This window comes from Synchiropus splendidus, chromosome 2, assembly GCF_027744825.2.
Source record: "Synchiropus splendidus isolate RoL2022-P1 chromosome 2, RoL_Sspl_1.0, whole genome shotgun sequence".
Taxonomy (NCBI): Eukaryota; Metazoa; Chordata; class Actinopteri; order Syngnathiformes; family Callionymidae; genus Synchiropus; species Synchiropus splendidus.
This window is the reverse complement of record NC_071335.1, coordinates 20,828,164-20,848,886: the sequence shown is the minus strand read 5'-3', so window position 1 is coordinate 20,848,886 and position 20,723 is coordinate 20,828,164. Positions and strand designations below refer to the sequence as shown.

General features: G+C 41.2%; 2 protein-coding genes across 3 annotated transcripts in view; one reads left to right on the top strand and one right to left on the bottom strand.

Moving 5' to 3' along the window:
- Nucleotides 1-391: 391 nt before the first annotated feature.
- LOC128753828 (choline transporter-like protein 1) lies at nucleotides 392-6,542 on the bottom strand. The gene is made up of 16 exons (XM_053855951.1): nucleotides 6,332-6,542; nucleotides 6,130-6,216; nucleotides 5,758-5,900; nucleotides 5,033-5,169; nucleotides 4,863-4,956; nucleotides 4,567-4,736; nucleotides 3,971-4,060; nucleotides 3,739-3,881; nucleotides 3,482-3,668; nucleotides 2,794-2,962; nucleotides 2,547-2,703; nucleotides 2,405-2,488; nucleotides 1,289-1,426; nucleotides 984-1,220; nucleotides 760-834; nucleotides 392-669 (listed from the first exon to the last, which is right to left on the bottom strand). Exons 1-16 carry the CDS (start codon nucleotides 6,353-6,355, stop codon nucleotides 664-666), a joined length of 1,941 nt encoding a protein of 646 aa, XP_053711926.1. The 5' UTR covers nucleotides 6,356-6,542; the 3' UTR covers nucleotides 392-663.
- A 251-nt stretch (nucleotides 6,543-6,793) lies between these two features.
- Nucleotides 6,794-20,723, top strand: part of dlc1 (DLC1 Rho GTPase activating protein) — a 55,618-nt gene continuing 41,688 nt past the window's right edge. The window contains exons 1-5 of one of the 2 annotated variants that reach the window (XM_053855448.1): nucleotides 6,794-6,936; nucleotides 7,084-7,167; nucleotides 12,481-14,111; nucleotides 16,714-16,848; nucleotides 16,916-17,017. In XM_053855448.1, coding sequence (XP_053711423.1) covers nucleotides 12,537-14,111; nucleotides 16,714-16,848; nucleotides 16,916-17,017 — 1,812 coding nt within the window. In that variant the 5' untranslated portion in view covers nucleotides 6,794-6,936; nucleotides 7,084-7,167; nucleotides 12,481-12,536. Of the gene's footprint in view, nucleotides 6,937-7,083; nucleotides 7,168-10,690; nucleotides 11,847-12,480; nucleotides 14,112-16,713; nucleotides 16,849-16,915; nucleotides 17,018-20,723 lie in introns of those variants that run through there. The other variant, XM_053855447.1, reaches the window with a different exon arrangement.

The window sequence follows — 20,723 nt, the reverse complement described above, 5'->3', positions numbered from 1 at the left end:
CTGTTTGACATGCATGTTCTGCCACTGTCTTTCTTGTAGCACGAGCCATCACACCACCATTTTGCACCAAGCGATTGCCAAACAAATAAAGAAAATAAAGTCATGTAAATAAAAAAAATACACCATAATAAAATTGCTGCGACTTTTTGATGAAAACTCCTGCACATTCAGTGTAGATTTTTAAATTCACTCGACAAATGGGGCGTGTTCTCTGTGGAGGCACATTTCACTGGGTCTGCTGCCCTCAGGTGGTCATAAAGCCGTCACACAATTTTCAGAGGTCAGGTGATTCAGTCGCTACTGTCACTTGACAACTAATTTTAATGGTGTAAGTTGAATGAATTCCACAAACAAATAGTTCTCAAACAAAAACAGCCAATAAATTGGAACGTTAAAATGTTTATTTTAGTCAAATATTCTTGAAGAAATTGGCTTATAAAGAGACATTCAGTATTTTACAAAACATTTTTAAAAAGTCACATCAAAAGTTAAAGAAGCAAGAGACAATATGCACTTGCAGAAAGAAAAACCAAAAAAACCTGAATATCAAAGCATTTCTCTCTGATCCACCTTGACTTTTTAGTTACAGTGTGAGTTGCATTTTGAAAGCTTTTCTTTGGAGTATTTGCAGCAGGAGCTTCTGAGTCGAGCTTTCGTCCCACTTCATGTCTGTAAGACATCAAAAGACAGGCATCATCAGAACAAACTCAACTTTTCTGAACAATCAAATATAGAAAGAAAGAAAGAAAACAAACTCACCATGGACTTCATCTCACGTCCACTTCCATCGCCTTGCTTGTATCGACCCATTTTTTTGCTGTTCTCGACAAATTCCTGAAGAAAAAAAAAAGGAGAAAAAAAAATTTGACAATTTTCAATCCAAAATTATTCATATTATATAGAAAACACGATTTTTTAAGATAACTGCAGGAAACATTTCATTCAAAACGCTGGTTTTAAAACCTCAAGCTTTCTTCACTCACCATCAAGGACTTGTCCATGTAGTACTCCCGTCCAGGACTGCCGTCATTGTACTTGGAATCCACAGCAAAGCAGAGGAACAGGACGTCCACCACATTCTCAAAAACGGACAGGAAGCAGTGGGCGACCAGGAAGGCGAAGAGGCAGACGATGAAAAGCGGCAGGACCCAGACGGTGTACTCCCGTTGATAGTTCAGAGCCAGAACTCCCGCGAACGCAGTGCAAGACACAACCAGCACCTGGACACACCACCAAAGACATCAGCCAGCGGCGGAGGGAAACCGCCGGGGCGTCTCTCGGGTGGTACCTTTGCCAGAAACAGGACAAAGTCACCGATGGTGTTGATGGCCGCCACTCGGAGGGCGTTCTCCACCAGGATGATGAAGGCGTCGCGGGCCGACGTGCAGAAACTGGTGCTGTTGATGGCTGTTGCAGTGTAAGCGTTCTGATTGATAAGAAACAATAAAGATGGAGACAGAAGTCAGAAGTCATTAGGGACGGGAAATAAGAATCGCTTATCGTTCTCAATGGGAAAAAAAGGAAGACTAACAGGACAATTCCATTTATGATACTACTCACTGAAACTGGTTAATAATGAAGAGTCAAACTAGGATTAAAGTGGATGTTTTTCTTCTTTATCAGTTTGCTGAGTTGCAAAACTGACAAGGGACCTGAGTAACTGTCATTTAGCATCAGAGAAACAGGAATGAGTCATGCTGTCTACAGAGCTACAGTTCTGTTAAACTGAGGTCTGTATTGGTCCGTGTGAGCAGTTTAAAACATCTGTGTTCATGTTTGTATCTTATGTAATGGATCTGCTCATCGTGTTTCCATGGTCTTATTTGAATAACAATATAAAGATGACATCTGAAACGATGTGTCCAGTGTCGCTCCTGACTTCGGTTCTGCTTATTCTCATCTGTGAAGGACAACCACACCTGCTACCTGAGGGAACAGACTTCGCTACGTCACTGTAACAACAGGCTCAGTAGCAGCACAAATCTGACGTGTGTGACATTATTAAAAACCAATCAATTTCCTCCGACAGCAACAACAGTTAGCGCCATGCTAACTGTCAACGTAGCCGTCAGGGTTGTCCACCGTCACTGATCAAACACGGTTTCATCATTATAACATGATGTCGAAGGGGTTCGGTCGTCCCAAAGTGGCATCGCCTTACGAACATTTTACCAAACTCCTCCATAACTGTGACTCGCCGCAGCCGGCGGCTGTGAACGCACAGTAACAGCAGCAAGTAGAGTCAGACTTACTAGAGTCACACTCGGGAACCGATAAGAGGAACTGTAATTACCATTTCTTAATGATTCCAGAGAAACAGACAATTTTGAACTGGTTCTGAATCGGACCCGGTTTTCAATGCCCATCCCTACGAGTCATTATATATTACAACCATCTGACTAACCTGGTTTAAATAGGCCAAGCACTTCTCCAGACACCAGAGGCAGCAGACACATGACTTCAGCATGCAGCGGGCGCAGGCGTTTTCCTAAGAAGAAGAGGAGCCTGGAATCATTCTGTGTTGCATCACTCACTCACTCACTCACCTTCCCCTTCAGCTGACTGTGGATGTAGGTGAGGATGAGACGAGGAATCTTGACTAATGTGATGATGAAGGAGCCTTTGGCCACAGTGCCCAGGTGGTAGCGGAAAGTGCGCGCCATAGAAGACAGGATGGGAGTCGCCGGCATCTGGGACTTATTTCTGTGGAGGAAGGAGGATGGAAAGGTGAGATTTAGAGTGCATGTTAGGGGCCTGATAAAAGAGTGAATCACCGCCACGTCCCGTCAATACCTGGTGAAGTAGTAGGTGACCACGGCGCCAGCGATGGTCATCTGCTGGCAGGCCAGAATGAACTCGCTGATCCAGATCAGTCCAACAGCGTGGTACCAGACCATGTACTGAAGAGGCCCCTGCATCTGAAACTCCACCAGGTTTGTAGCGTTGTTCTTCACCGGGGTTCCTGAGAGCAGCACAGTTGGAGCAAACATCAATATAATCTTCAGGAAATGTTCACAGGACGAGAAGGCGATGTTTCTCCCCAAAGCTGGAGCTTCTCATTGATAGAAATGTTGCTTCCAAAATGTTAATTTAAAGTTTCATATTCAAGTCCCAGAAGGACCACACATACATCATCATATATGCGGATAGGTGTGTTTCATGTGTCGTAAAAATTGCTTTTTAAAGTGAAGTTAAGTAAAGCGTAATGAACGAAAATGTGAAAAAAAAAAAAAAGAAAAAAAAGGTGGCAGCACTGACACTTGATGCCAGTTTGGCAAGACAATTCTGGAACACTACCATAACCTACTCTCTTACTGAGCTCATTTGAATTTCACTATTGGTTATATCAAATATTTTCCATGTATTTCACATATAAATAAAGTAAATGATGGGCAATAATGTTTAAACAAACATCACAGATTAAAGTTTACTCAAACTATTGACCAACATTTGGAAACACAGAGCAAATCATCCATGTTACCTGCAGTCCCCAGGAAGAGAAGGACCCCGATCCAGTAGACCCAGAAAAGCATCAGACACAGGAAAGTCCAAAACGGCTGCACAGCCAGCAGCGGAAGGTGAATGAAGACTTTGCCTGCCACGTGGAACAAGGCGATGGTGAGGGCAACACGCTTCCTCATGAAGAACATCACCAGAAGCAGAACCACCTGCAGGGACACACACATTGCTGTTGCTACCCTGTGCAGAAGTGACTATGATGTCCAGGAGAAGACATACTGTGAAAACTGTGGCGATGATGGCATAGATGAGCAGAGCGGTAACGTTATCTGACGCCACTTCTTTGCCAAATACTGAATGGGTTTTGTTTTCCAGGGCCGTCTTGTGATCCACATACAACCACCAGAGGACGCCAGTGCCGGCTGGAAAAGAAAAAAAAAACCAAACATCTAATTTAGGTGACACTTTAAAAGCAAGAGTTTCACATGTTTTTTTTTGGATCGATGGTTACCTAAAGTGCCGATGACAACTAGAACGGTCAGGATCCAGACCAATACTTTCGAGATGTAACGAATGATGACCATCATGATCAAGGACAGAACTGCAATCAAAACAGGAATATAAGTAAATATTTAAATAAATACATGCATATTTTTAAGTGAATTTGAGGCGTAGTTGCACCTTGAAAGATGATGGCAAAATCATATCCATCTGTCTTTGCTTGCTTTGCTCTGCTTTTCCACCAAATATCACAAGAATATGTGCCTTAAAACAGACTCCAGTGGACGAAAGAGATTTCCATACTTCTTAAGACTTTTTAAGGTTTGTAAACAGCGTTTCAAAATCTTTATTTAAGAATTCCAGGATCATTCCAACATCCTGTCTTAAATTAAAACCAAAATAATTGAACTTCATGCAAATATGTTGCATACATGTTGAGACAGGACCTGAATAATAATTTCGTAAATCAAAACAGCCTGTGTCTTTAATGCAGAGTGAACGAAGCAGCGTCAGTTTGACCGTAATCTATGCAACAATTCAAAGGTTCCTTTTTGCTAGTTTAGAAAGATGTTTTTAAAATAGAGACTCAAACATGACTTTCTTTACCTAGAGCGAGCACGCAAAGGCCCATGATGATGTCCTTGCTCGCCATCAGCCCAGCCACGACTCGCCGCAAAACGTTATTGTCACTTACAAACGAGACAAAGGCCTGAGCGAACTCAGCGAAACAGCCAAGGTCCGTGGGGACACAGCGGTTGAACAGGGGAACAGCTTTACTGCAAGGGAGAAAACAAAGTGGTCATTTCACTTGTGACAAACAACTCAAATGTTCAGTTGTTACTATTCTGTGACACACTTATGGAAATACGGTTCTAGAAAGTGAAATGTCTTTGCTTGGTTACCTTGGAGGGACTGGAAGCTTGGGGCATTTCTTTTGTCTGTCGGGGTGACCAGGGTATCTACTTGGAGCAATGTCATAGTTGCATAGAGCAGATCCTTAAAGAAGAATGCAGTAGAGAAACAGATGACTACAGTCATGTATGTTTACTTAGCATCGTGTTTGATCACTTACCATTGTTGATAGCAAACTGCTTCAAGTCTGCGAACGTCTGCAGTTCAGTGGCAGGACATTTAGACACGCACAAGGAAATGGAATTAACTCTTCGATTAATTAGATCAATGTTGCAGGGATCCAGAAAGAAAACGTACCTGGGACACAAATCATTTCAATGGTCATTTCTATTTATAAATGCACCAAAGACCACTGGTGATAAATGCCTATTGGGACCGTTCCTTCTGGATGGAAAATGGAGGAGGGTGGCATTTGCTACCAAGCAGAACAGATCTGGCTTTGTCACAAAAACGCCTTTTACTGGAAGCATCCTCAGGCAATAGAGGAGCGCCATTGTTTCAGCAGAACTCAGCCCAAAGGCTGCCTGCTTCTCAAAAGAAAGTTAGACCTTACAAAAACTAATGGCACGTAAACACATCCAAGACATTTATCGCTAAACAGAAAAGTCAATACTAGATGTCACTGGTAGCACGCTACTGTGTAATATACGAGAATAATAAAAGCTGATATGTAGGTGAGTACATGGAACATAAAGAGTGTAATACGGAAGGAGACAGTCCTCAGGTTTACAGCACTCTCCTCCTAATCTGTAGCATTTTATCGTGGCCCAAAACAATTCAACTAAAATCCTTGCACAGATGTTAACCAGAGCTTTTTTTGTTGAACTTCCTGCTCATAATTCCTTAATCTACTGCATTGGAACTTATTTGTAACAGATTACTCACTTGTTGTCAACCATGTTACGACCACTCAGCTCAACGCCTTCGACCTTGCTGTTGTTGTGGCCGCATGTGTTTCCATAACTGTCATACCCAGAGATGAGTCGCGATGCAGCTCCGGTGGCGAGGGTGAAGCCACAAATACACACCTGCACCCAGGACACAACATGGAATCAGCAGGGAAATACATGTGCATTACTAGTCAGGGTCACCGTGGAACAACTCAGCCTGAAGCCAAGTCAGTGAAAAAGCCAAAGTGCTCTCTAACCTTGTTGGTTAATTTCATATAGGACTATGTTTAACCACCAGAGTTAAACGTCATTATAACCCTGACTTGGGTAACTTTATTCTATATGTTAAATCAAGTGGGCGTGTTACCATTCCAATGCAAAAGAGGGTGAATATGATGAGCCATGGGATGTCAGTGCAGCTTCGCTCCTCCAGTGGTTTCCAGTCCCGTTTTCCCTGCAGTGACAAATCGAAAGTCAATAACCTTTAATTGTTTGGCTATGAGAGGAAAACGCAGTAACTAAATGATCAAAAATGTGCGTTAAGCCATCACAAAGCGTTCGCTACTTACCTGGGTGCTGCCGCAACACCCCATTCTGAACTCAACACCGGAGGTCAAAACTTGTCGACAACTTTTCGCGTTTGCTCTCAAGCACGCCACTCGTTTCTCAATAAAATCGTAAGATGGAAAGGGACATAAATGAACGCCACTATCGTACAGTTTCACGCGACAAACGCCCAGCTTCGCTCCCTCACGCGGGGCGGCAGGTAAATGCGGAAGAAAACAAAAGTTATAATGCTGCTTTCAGGGACTGTCGGAAATTTGAATCTCTCTTTCCAAGCTTGAAAAAAATAGAACAAAGAACGATACATTTTATCAAGCTCGCTGTTTAACCCGTATATTCACTAACTCTGTCCCAAATTCTGGTGGTTAATTGTTATTAAAGTTTAAAACAAAATAGTACTGCGGTTACAAAACGTAAAAGAAAGTGAGAGATGTCAGTGAATGCAGCTCAGTCGGGAGTGCTTTTGATCCACAGCGCCCTTCGCTGGGGGAATGTTAAACTGGTGTTTTAAAAAAGCAAATGTTATATATTTCTCGTTAATATTCGAATAATGTATCGCCACTTTTGAATGAAGGGGAACTGTTTCGTGACAGCCGTTTCAGCCTCAAAGGTAGCCAATATTCTTGTGTATGCTAATTATGCTAATTGAAGAGCAATTGAGAAAATGTGTCACAATGCAAGAAATAATTCGTGTTGTTACAAGCGTCAGGGTCATAAATTTAATGTATTTTGAACCTTTGTATTTCATTCGTTTCAGACTCCTGTGGAGCTCACGTCGTGGGGTGAGGTTCTCAAAAGAGATGTTGGTTGGTACTGGATCCTCACCTAAGAAGAGCTACCGGTAAGTGTTTGTAAGATTTAGCGTCTTGATATTTCCCCCTTTCCTTCTGATGAGAAGAGTTAAATTATTTCTTCTGAGGCAACGTACTTCCTCCCTTTTGCTCCTACAAAGAGCTACATTATGTCCCTTACCTTTCTTAGGTGGTTCTTAAATACGCACTCAAATATATTTTCATATTCACCACATCTATATTGAATCCCAATGATGACTACTGGAGTTAAATAAATAGAGTGGGGAAGATGCACATGCTTGTACGAAGAGGGTGAAACCCAAGGAATGCAATGTGACTCATTGTAGATGCCTGATCATTTGCCCACTTGTCTGGTGACTCTTTGTCTAAAGAGTTCTCTGACCAGGCTGCTGTAGCAACAGTGTCCAAGGACAGCATGTACAACTGAGCCTTTATTTGAGGTGTCAAAACTGGCAGTACATATACCGTATGTTCAGCACATTCTCTTTAGGGCAGGAGGCTACATGTTGGTCCTCGCAGCCCTCTCAGTGCACCAAGAAGGTTTACGTATGGTTGATTATCATAATTCAAGTGGTGAAAAAAAACTGCAGAAAACGACTTTTGGAACTCAACTTAATGATGGTGCATTGTGACCAATTGATATTTGTTCCTCTCTAGTGTATATATGATTCACTTTGACAAAGAGGCTGTGAGATCATGATGAAGTTGCCCTCAAGACTGCTGGAATAAATTTTTTGCAAGCAAAGGTTCATCACTTCCCTGTTATATTTTTGCTTCATTGTGCTGGTATTGTATGAACATGCCTTTCCTTGCCTCGCCTCATGGGGGCGATATAGAGCCTAATCTAATCACCACATTATTCTTATTAAAATATAGTAGAATCTTAGATGTAGACTGGAAATAGGACGTATCGACTATCAACTCTAGCCATCTCATCCCACCATTGAAAATCATACTCATGGTACTGATAGCAAAGCATGTCAATGTTGAATATTGACAGACAAAACTGATTCAAGTAGAACGTAAAATTATCCAATTATATATTTAAATATATTTAAGTGCCAGAAACACTCCTATTTAATCTACCTGGTAAAGGTTTCGATGGATTTTTATCCAGTTGCAAATCATGACTTTGAGTTCTTTAGTTTACACCAAATATTTGGTGGTAAAGCGAGTACGATAGGGTCTTCAGGCATCTGCAGACAATCACACAACGTGAACACAACCATTCATGGCCAATTTCAATGCCTAAAACAATCGACTCATAAACTGTAAGATCATTTACTTGTAATTATGACCAATTATTAAAAAAAAGTAAACACAAAATGCAGCACCAGATCTTCATTTTGTGTCATTAAATGAGCATGAAAGGCTGCAGTATTGGAATGCGTTCAGGTGCGCTTGGTTTAAGCGTTATGGCCATGTGTTTGTGTACACAAATGGAGCACAGCTGTTGCTGCCACCCAGCTGAGAGCGAAACCATATGGAAAATGTCTTAGATGTAGGTCACACAGAGCGATCAAGGCAGGGGCATCCATGTTTTACAGTCCATAAAACTTCAGTTGATATTTACCTGGAGAACAACTCAGCATCAATCCGTTTAAGTAGATATAATTTAGAATAAAATCCAAGTTTTTGATACAAAATAATTTGATAAATCTTTCATTTTCAAGGGCAGATTTTCCGTCTTCATGTATGTGATATCAAAGTTACTTTTCTCTTTTTTTAAGTTTTTTGCTAGATGACCCATCCTTTACCTCTTTTAAAATTGGTACAGTTATTTATCATTTATCAATTCTATTCTTGTTTTTTTTTTTTTGCTGTGCGCTGCACTTTCCTGTCACTTTCCTTTCCTGAATGACAGAATATTTGCACCTGTGCCCCGCACTGGCTATGCCTGCTCTGTGACCCTGATCACAATGAGTTGTGTAGAGATAGATAATGGAATGTCAAAATCAAAATCTCCTTTAGCGCAGTGGCCTTAACTCTGTTCAGAAAAAAAGACCAACAATCTAATTTAGTCTGAAAAAAAAACCGAGACGTTCACTCAAACACACATGGAGAAGAAGATTAAATGGATAATTTTAGATTGTTGTGGTCTGTTTTCTCAATAACTCATACTTCCTGTTCCCACAGAAACACAGTCACTCCATAACTCTTGATCAGAGGCCAAGGCCCCCTTCGTTTCTCCCACAGTGTGGTTAAGTAAACTAAACTTGCGCGGGCAAACTTCTTCAAAAAGCTTGCAAAGGTGGACTTCATATGTATTTACATTTTCTTTGTGAAAAGTGCAATATAGAATTATGATTAAAAATATAAGCATTAAGCTTGTCTTAACATTCAGACTCTTTCATCGGAGAATATTGCAAGTCCCTGCGTTCCCACCCTTGGCTCAAACACAGTTATTTAAAAACAACTCCCGGCTTCTGAAAGGAGCATTTCAACCACAGATTGCATCAAGTGACAGGGAAGGCTTGAATTGCATTTGGTTTACAGTATTTTTAGGACTTCAAATGACATGCTGGTATTTTGTTGAGTTTGTGTTTGGTGAAAGTGAACCCAGAGAGATCTTTTTTGAGGTGAAATGGTCTGTTAACGCCTGCTTGAAGTTAATACAAAACATTTTCCGCGGGATGTATTTGTCAATACTCGGACGAGAGCTGTCTCTTGAGTTACCCACCAACTTGGAATCACTGTTTCTTCATTTGACGTCATTATGTTTACTGTTGCGCATAGTTTAGATGGACCTATTTGGCAAATAATAAACTGTGTCAGTATGGAATGTAAAGTTATTTCCTGTGGACTCTCAGGGCTCTACTTGCGTTACATCATCAGGGGGTTTAGAGGGGGATGCATTATGAATGGGACTTTCTCATGCTTCCAACAGGAAACCAGGAAAGTCATGATGATTGTTAAACACAACGTGATCCTACTGAAATAACTGCATGCTGACCAAGGTCATCAACCCCTTGAGGCCAGACGTCCGGATACATTGGCCACTTCAGAGTTGCATTTGAGTGTATATAATACACTCATCTAGGCCTGTATCCCGAAGCAGGAGTGGTGTTGCAACTTAACATTTCAAGGCAATATTGCACAATCAAGTATTGCAATATTTGAGCATATAAATATTTGATTACACCCCAATTCCACTGGAAGGAGGCTCAGAGTGTGGGGAGATGATCTCCTTGTGAACACCTATCTGAGTTGAGGTAAATCTGACCCTGATTTATATATGAATTGAGACAATGAGCCTCTTTTAGTTTTGAGTCCACCTACTCACAAAAACAGCACTAAGATCAATTGAGGCACCTAAACACAACTTACAATGATGCCATATCCAAATAGTTTCCCCTTCAGTATTGACAGTACAGCAAGATAAAGAGTTAATTTCTACATTTTCATCGATAATGTTATCTAATGATAAGGGTTAATAAAATAATAATTATTCTCTGTAACTGGTGACAGACAAATATGGATGCAATTTTGAAAGATATCTATTTGCACACGTGTTGCTGATTGTACACGTGTCATCGATAGCATCCACCACTTCACTGCTGACTGTGGACATGGTTTGCATTTCTCTTTCTCCTCACAAATTACAGGCCTGTATTACTTGTCCACAGCAGTTTGAGATGTGGGCATGTCAGCTGCTGATCCCCTCTGTTAGCCTCTTCCACATGCAGGCATCGCTCCCTGAACAAATATATAAATTTCATGGCATCACATGTTTATACACATGTGATATGTTAGAGAGAACCTCTGGGCCCTGTGCTATTGAAAAACATGTGTCCCTCAAGAGAAACACAGAGACTATTTTCCCAGAAAGGCCCCCGAAAAAAAGAAGCATCCTGTGCTTTCCCTCACATCTGGATGACCCAGAGGTTAGATGCAGAAGTTCAAAGAATGTGTTGACATTTGTCTCTGATAGCACCATTGGAATGAAGGCTGTGTAATGTGACAAAGCGATTGCAGTGCGGAGACCAAAAAGAAGCTTGTTGCCTCGAGCAAGTGAGTATACGTTCAACAGAGTGGAGTGAATAAGAACTAATAGTTTGCTGGGTAAGTTGGCAGATGGGGGAAGGGTCCTGTAGAATGACTCAGACCCTATCAAAACCAGCAGGGAGGAGAGATGATGAGAGAGGGATGGACAGAGAAGATCAGGGGTGGAGAGTCTGAGGGAAAACCAACCTCTTTTACACCACCCGAGACTCTCCGTCAGCAAAAATCTTAATGTGATCAAGATGGAAGCTTTTGCGAGAGTCCTCGCTGTGCCCCGGCTCTCCGCCTGCCTTTGGGGTGTTCACTGCCTTCATGATGGTTTCACAGCGAAAACATTGGCTGGAATTTACAGAGTGGCTTACAGAAACCAGCAGTGAAGACGGAACTGGAAAATATGGATTCACACTAGCCAAAGTGCACCGGTTTCATCTTCAGGACGAATGAGAAGAAACTCATTTCTGGATTACTATAAGATTTTACATTTCAGTCACTGGAATACTGACTCAAATATATTGACAACTGTGGAGAGTGGACATGCGGCATCATTGAGGAGGATTTACTTTTCCATTCCATTGTTGGAATATTCAAGCTTTCTAACACACTATGTTTTGGAGTAACGTTGCTGAACTGAAAACCAGCTGCAGGTTCATGCAGAGGCTGCGAATGGTTCTCAGTCCTATCCACTGTGGCTTCTAGGCAGCAAAAGGTGGGAATATTCTGGCACTGTCAATGTTTAAAAACAATGTGGCCACATTAGCTTTATAATGATATCTGCAGTGTCAGCTTATGGAACATAAAGAATCTCTTGTATGGTGTTGTGTTGAGGACAGAAACGATGTGTGGGGGTCAGAGATTTCAAATGACTATCCTCCATTTCAGTTTCTGAGATGTGTCCAGTAGGTGATACTACTACTAAAGTACCACTAATAATCATGACAATAAGCATTTATCATTTAATTCTGAAATATTTTAGAAATATTTTATGTCTAATGCCATATCTCATTTGTTGATAGTGAGGTTGTAATTAAACTACCTTACTTATTAGTCAGTAAAACCATGTAAAATTGTGTGACTAAAAACTAAATAACCCAATTTAACACCCAAATATTTGTCCAGAGAATGTGCTGGTAGAACAGTGAAAATATTGTACTCTCTGAGGCGTCTACAAGACAGCCATGCTCTTGCCAGACCATCTCAATAATTTGGAATGCAGGCATCACGAGTGGAAACAATCATTCATTTTTAGCGGAAAGGACAATGGGACCACTGAGCCTTTGTATCTGTTCAAAATGTAAACATGTTTATATATTGCTGTTTTATTTTCCCTCCATCTGCTTTAGGTCTGTTTATCCATTTCAACTGGAAGAACTTTTTATGACCCTGCAAGTCTTCCATAATGCCAGTCGCCTTTCGCAAAAGAAGTTGGGAGGAACATGTGACTCATCCAAGAGGATTGCACTACAGCTATGATGACCTGGATCTGGTCTGCTGTCATGGCAGTGATGGTCTCTGGCTTGGCTTAGAGGGCTCCAAGCAAGGACGTCGGTCAAGATGTGCCTCCTTGCCAGAGAGCTGCCATCAAGCAGAGCAGAGTGTGGAAGTAATGAATTCTTTTCATTTAAAAGCAGATGCTTCAGACATTGTAAAGGTCGAGCTGGACTCACCGGCGGACGCCATTCATTCGACGGTGGATACCATTTCAGATCAGGTCTCAAGTATAGAACATGCCAATACTGACAGTGTTTACTTTGGCAATGGGGTGTCAAGTGAAAATATTATTGGTGCAACGGATAGCTCTCATAACTCACTTGACACCGACGGTGAAACAACAGGTCAAATCTGCAGTAATGGCAACAATGTCAGTGGCTCAAATGCTTTGCTCCCACTGTCCCAAAGAACTGCTGAAGAGAACAGGAATATTCCAGATGGTGAGGAAACAAGAAAAAATCCTAGCACTTGTGAGGTCACACAGGAGGATTTATCAGTATCTACATTGCATCATCTAACTGATGCCCCAACTTCTGACAAAGAGAGGATTGTTTCATCTGCAAACACACATGCTGGTGTGTTACATAAACCTGATCATTCAATGTCACTCGTGAGCAATAATGGTCAGCTAAATGAAGCCTCTGAGATTGATGGAAACTGTGACCCAGGAAATTCTGGAACCTGGAAGTTGAATTTGAGTGAAGAGGCTGTATTGAATGGCCATGAATGTCTAAGTGGAAAAGCAGGTCAGGATTTTCATGACGGAAAAGGACTGCAGGATCAGGTTTGCGATGGTGAAGTACTCCTCCAGATACCACGCGGAGAGCTGAAGGTTGAAATGACAGCAACTGAAAACCCTCAGGGAGAAGAACACAATAGCAGTGAGAAATCTGCAGAAGAAATTACATGTGATCCTGTGACATCATTGGATATTTGCGAAGATCTGGGCACTGACCACACAGAGCAATTAGAATGTGAAGATGATGGTTGCACAAATGAAAACCCTTTCACAGAAAAGGTCTCGGCTTCAAGCCTAGTTAAAGAATCTGGAAACCTGAATGAAGAGGCAGAGCAAGTAAAAGACAGCGACGATCATAACTCTCCCGAACTTGATCGTGGTGGAGAAGATGTTGACAAAACAGCATGTGACACACATCCTCTCTCGAACAAGGTGAGCTCAGGCAGTTTACCCGACGTGCAAGCATTGAACACAGAAATGGATGACCCAGTCAACCAAGCGTCCAAGTGCTCTGATAATGTCGAGAGTGTGATTCCACAAGGTCACTTCTGTGAGTCACCTGTTTTGGACGGTGCAGATGGCCAGAGCCAGTGCTCTCAGCTTGAGGACATCAGCTGTAAGATGGAGGAGTCAGTGCAGGCGGATCTGACAGTTCTGTGTGGTGACACACAAATTGTCAGGTCAGACTCAATGGAGACGGACAGACATGAAGAAAAAACTACTGTTAAAGTGCGGACGAAAAAGGTAAGAACCACAACACAGTAATAGTTTTATACATGGAATTTGTAACTTAGATTTAGCAGCAGTAGCCTAAGCAGTAAGCTTCTGATTCCACCCACATTTGCTCCGCTGGTGCATCAATAGGTCTGCAGTCAAAAGGTTACAGCCGTCTCAATGTTGTGCAGCATTTGCGTCTCTGTTTTCTAACAATCCTCCAACCTTGTGCCTGGGCATGAGTTGTGGTTTTGGCACTTAACACTTCAAAGTCAGTTAGGAAAGTGAGCTGGCAAGCACAGCCTGCGAATAATTTCTGTCCCACACTCTGGCAAAGCTTCTTGGAAAACAATGACTTCACTCTCACATGCTTACAGATCTGTGAGTGGGGGGGATCTGTGAAATGTACGCTTTCTCAGCCTCACTCGCAAAACAAGGTCCTATAAGGGCATGCAGCGATGAATGCAGAAAGTTTGAAAGCCTAATTTGTCCCTAAGCCCAGGGGCGCACTGTGTGCTTATACACACTAATCATGTGAATAACCATGTTTATACTGCTCTATTTCCCTGCATTTTCTGTGAAAGAAATCGCATCATATGCCTACTCTTTCCGCATGTGGTATAATCTTGGAACACATATTATCTGAACACAGTTGACTGAATATCCACACCAGCCTATTATGACCATCAAGGTTTTTTGTCGTGATGGGTTGAAGAGGTTTCATGAAACAGTGTCCTGATTTTCAGAGGCCACCAGATGGCACTGTCTGCTGTAAAATGTTTGCCTCTCAAAATTATGACACCGTTTCATCAGCCCTGCAATACTGTTTCATGGCACCTCATCTGTCCATCGCTACACTTCACTATTTTAACTTCATTTATTCACTTTAGGTTTCTGCTTGACCAAAGCAGTTTTACTTGACCTTGCAGAGTGTTTCAGTTGATCTATTTTTGGTCTTGATGCTAGTGTTGTAGTCCGGACCCTGTTGAGACCAGAGTCAGTGCATACACAGACCAAGTCCAAACTGAATACAGAAGCATCAGTCTCTTCGCCATATAAACACACACATTTTTCTTTTTCCTAACTAAAGCGAGAACTGCAATGCGTTCATCGGGACAAACTATTACTCTTACTCTTATTCTTGCTGTTGTGCATTTAGTTAGGTCTCAGTCTCAACTTGGATTCAAGCATTCAAAGTTTTAGTCTTGGAAGCAAAGTGTGAGTGGTCACCATTATCAAAGAGACTCAACTAACAAGATTAAGATAATACAATGTATTAGTTCACAATATAACACGAGCAGACTGCTGGGAAACAACCACCATCCTCACAAACTCAGGGACACAGACAATAATTCATAAAGGCATTTTTAACTGCCAAGGTTTGCAGGGGCAGAATTTTCTCTTTCTGTATGCTTAAATGCTTTTTGAAAGTGGATGTAAAATGAATTTGACTTCAAATGATTTCAACGCACCAGGTGAGTTCCTGGTAATTACTTTGTTTGTCCTTGCTGAAGTTATCTCTGACGAGAGACAGTGATTGTGCGTCCTTTGAAAATGAAGTCATAGCAGATTCCGGCTAAATGAATGAACCACATCTGGTTTACATAATGTCTTGAGATTAAACTGACATTGTGCCTTGTTACAATGTTTATTTGTTTTAGCAACAAAGCCTTGCTATGACCTAAGGCTACATATGACTCAGGAACATCTGTGTTGTTTCATGCACAAAATTGATTTTTTTTTCTTTATGGATCTGAGCTGACAACATTGAACAAGCCTAATAATACAAAAATAAATAAAAAATAAATACATGAGTGTTTTAATGATCACATTACCCATCTTGAATATACAACATCACTTTTGTTGTCAAGCTCCTTCTGTCAATTGAAAAGTGGACAGCAAAGACATCATTGTATTCACGGCACAACGTCTCATTGTAGATACTGTGAAGACAGCAACGTGCCTTGACCCTGGAATGACGTGCATTCTAATCCAGTTCTGCCAAGCTCTAAAGCCTTCAGACAGGGGAAATTAAATCTGGAGTCAGGGCCTAAGATTTTGTTATTTTTATGAAGCACCCGAAATACTCAAGTGTGATTCAGTAGTTTAAATCTCATTCAAGAAACAAATCACTTCACAAAACAGACCAGGACTCCTTATGAGCATATAGTGCCATTCTCTGATGAGCTTGTCCTTATCTTTCTCGTGATGCTGAATTTGAACGTAAATACAGCTGGTGTTTATTAGCAGTTCCAATGTTGTATTAACAAAGCTACACCAGCTGAGGTCAGTGTTTCACTGCTCATCTCGATGCGTGATTCAAACTAGTTCAAGGTACCACAATTTAGGGAAATGTAATAATGACCCTATTTTGTCTTTTTTGAAATTATTTAAATTAGAATTCTACTTATGATCGAATTCATTATTCAATTAAGTCGTACATGCTATATTTGAAAGTTATATTTGGCTCAACAAATAAACGGAATTTGACTAGCGAGTCATGTTCAATGTGTCAAAAAATGTCACCGCTCAAGTTAAAGCATAAGCACTGTTTCTTCTTCAAACTGTCGTTTTGTACCTATTTCTCTTTTTTTTTCAACAAACATAAAGAATGCTGTCATTTTTGCTTCAGCATGAGCACGCTCGATTGGACTCAATGGTGTTGCTGCTGATGAAACTGGACCAACTGGACCAGGAAATAGAGAATGCTCTCAGTGCCACGTCTTCAATGAACAGCACTCCCATGGTGCAGCGACGACAACTCCTGGTATTATATCACAGCACTTTTTCAGTAAACATTTTTATTTCTGTTTTACTGTATGTTCATTATGCAGGAGTTGGATTCCACATCTTTACCTGAACCAAATCCTTCGTGTCCGAATACTACCTCTAGTTTGGAACTCACACCAGCTGTGAGAGCAAAACCAAAGACTGGGGTAAGTCTTAAACTCATCACCTCACTTCAGCACACTGAACACATGTAAATACAACATTAGTACTATTGCTCTACGGTATTCTTCATTCTTTTATAGAGGAGCTCATTAAATCCAACAACACATATCTCTGATGGCACTGATCACATTTGGTTTCTGGTGTTCGAGTTGTCTTTATATGGACAAGATATGCCACCTTGAAAGTGGAACTCCCTTTCAAAAATCAAAAAGAGTGACACATATATTGTGAGTCATTGAATCGTAGAAATTTCTTCCTCCACTTAGCCGAAGCCTTGCCGAACTCAAAGGTCTATAATTAGCTGGTTTTAAGGATTCCCCCAAACAAAGAGGTCAGGAAAGGGGCCTGTAAGGTGAAAACCCAGCACTGGGGGGTGAAGAGGGGGACACACTTTTCCTATTCTACCTCCTGCTTGCTCACTTAATGACCATGTCCAACATAGCTAAGCTTCACAGAATCTCAAAAAAAAAAATTGCTGAATAATAACAAAAAGGCATTTGATCAGGATATCCTCTACCTTTATCCCAGTATCTTTATCTCTGGAGATTGTTACAATATTGTGTGTCGTTTGAATAATTTTAGACCGAAAACTGTGTGGCCCATGACTCATTTTGTCTGAAGCAAACTGTTTCCACAACCTTCATTACTGCAGTGTCCCAAGGTAACTGGCCGAGCTTGTGTAAACAGTCCTTTCAATGCACCTAATCGGAGGCTCTTTACAGTGGAGGCCCTGTGGGGTGATTGATGGAGTCCAGAGAGATGCTGACTTCATGAAGAGGAGTCTTAGTAGTGCTGGAGTCCTTTTACACACACACTGCCTTGCAACTCCCACTTAATCTTTTTAGGCAGACAATTCTAATCCTTTAAATGATGCAAACATGAGGTCGGTGTGAAGAAGAAACGGGGTTAGGGGTCATGCTTTAACTTGAGCAGTCAGTCAGCCATGATCCAGTTGTTGGAAACAAAATAATCAGATTCCAGACATAAAAAAGAACACATTTATCACTATATATATATACATTTATTAAGTCCTTCAAAGGTAATGGAAATGTATCAAGCTTAGTATGAAATTAAATATTAGATTTATGTCGATGTTAAATTGCGTTGCCATGTCATATTGCACAATTCCATGCATTTATCATTGTACATGCTGCACATTCATAAATCACTATAAACGTTATTGGCTGGTTTTGGGGGACTGTGGTGATGTTCTGCACTTGCCAGAGTAGCTGAGGTGTATTATTAGGTTTCAGCAGGTGGCTCTTATTCTTGCTAGTAATGTGTGGCTACCCTCTTGTGGATATTTGCCACAGCAGGTGTTTTTTCTAATGGTGGAGCAACTATTCTTTGCCTGGATTGTTTTTGCTGGCAGGTTTTCAAGACCGGGTTATTTTAGCAGGTGTCTTCAAGTGTTTTTGGCTAGTGACAGGTTGCAGCAGATGTTCACATTTGATTTGGTGTGATACTGTTTGGCCCAGACCAATATGGATGCACTGGTCTAACTTAACTCTAGATGTGTCCTTATCCCTCTGATCCATTGAGGGTTCAAAAGCCGTGATAGACAATTCTATTTTTAGAGTTCTGTGCTTCCATACAATGTGGCAAACTACAGAGGCGGATGAAGGATGCTGACCTCTGACCACCTTCCTCTGGACGTTATGGTAGGAAACAACATATCAGTCACTTTCAGCACGGACTTTTCCTGCCAGTAAGATACTCTATGTCCCGCTTAAGACCTCTGTGACTCAAAAGAGGCATAAGCCATTGTTGTCACTTGTGATCAATGACTAACAAGACAGTTCTGGTAAAAGCACTCCCCTGATCTGATCTGCGTTTCGTCTCCATGGAAACAAAATACTGTCATATTTTTGGGTGGCGGTAATTTAAACGTATGGCTACAACAGATTGGATTTTGTATTAGTTACACTTTACATTAGGGAACAAATATTACCATTAATGAACCACATGCTTATATTAGTATTCTATTAGCCAGTCATTATGAAGTACTGGTTAGCATCTTGTTAAGCCTGGCAATATTTTTCCCGAGAATTGTAACTGAAAGATCACTCTCGGCTCAGAAAACAGCTATAGACCAGGTTTTTTCAGTTTTAGTTTTCCATCCAACAGGCCTTATAAACATGTCCAGAGAAGCCCCAAGGCAAACCAAAGATACCCATATTTATTAACAGTGTGTTTAGCACAGTATGTTTCTAAAAGAAATAGTGAACACAAGGGATAGCTTGACTTAGCTTGGATAGTATAACATGTAAAATAGTTCTGGTCTGTTCCGAATAAACATGTAAAATTTAAAAAAAGGTGACCGACATCGGTGTGTCAAACTCATTTGAGCCAAAATTTCAAACACAGCCCAAGTCATGAGCTGAAGAAAATGTTGATGGCATTCTTTGACAGGAAAGCGGCCCCTTTTGCATACTGTGGTGAGCTCTAAGATTAATAATGAATTGCCCTCCATCACTAAATGACTCACAACTCAGGAGACAGTCAGGCTTCCATATCTTTCGTCAGATTCAGTTAACCCACAGAATTTTTTCAGGATGGGGGTAATAATCTCCACTTGCCTTTCACAGGGGGAAACTCAAACTGTCTTTGTAGGTCATGATACGACAACCCTAGTTACTGATGTAGTTGTTTGATTCACTTGAAACATGTCGATGTGGGCCGCATAAAATGACGTGACAGACCAGATTTGGCCCACAGACCTTGACTTTGAAACGCAACAAAACAAATCTGCGACCTCTATTTATAGATAGCTCTCTATCTCTTGTAACTGGACAATGGAAATGCCGTGGTGTGCGTGCTAAGGTCTCCAGCAGATCTCTGCCCTGTCCTTTCCCAGTGTTCCGTTTTGGCAGCTCCAGCGTCCCAAAACATCCTTTTCCCCAGCCACACCTTCTCAATTTCCGACTTTGACCAACAAAAAAGACCAACACATTGAGCTATTAACCGTCTCAGTAATGCTCTAGCCTCATCACAACGCCATACAGGCAACAGCCGTTTGTGTTCATTCCATTTAAAAAAAAGCAAGTGCATTGCTTAGAGACAATGAGTCAGCGAGCAAAGATGTTAACCACCATTTATTTTGCCATCATGTGCAGTACTGGCGGAGGAACCGTACATTACCAACTCAGCCATGTGGTGACGAGTCATTGTCCCCAAAGATGCCCTTATGCGACCTCAGCAAAACAAAACAGAACACGAAGTGCTGTTTAGGTTTTGAGGGGAAAACATGAAGATGTACAACCTTGTGTTTAAAATAGCAGTCCTGGCCAATGACTGCTATAACCCAGGAGTTTTTCTAGCAATCCTGTCCATCTCACTATCAGTCATGGAACATTTTGCAATGCAAATCTACTTCTTCCTTGTGTGCAACCAGTGAAGCCAAACTCTCTGCGGTACATAGATTGGACAATTAAAAGAATATTTGTGGAATGATTCTTGCTGACACTCAGCTTTGGTATGACTGTAAAACACATGCATCTGGAAACACCCCTGCAGCTGACTGATAATTAGCTGCTATAAATCACAGTACGAACAAACAAACTGAATGCACTCACATATAAACACACCAACAAATCCATGGAGGCTGACACTTGCAGGCTGGAATGTATTTTTAAAAAATTAAAGGAAGCAGGTGTTGTTGACGTCCATCGACTATGTCCTAAAAGTTGT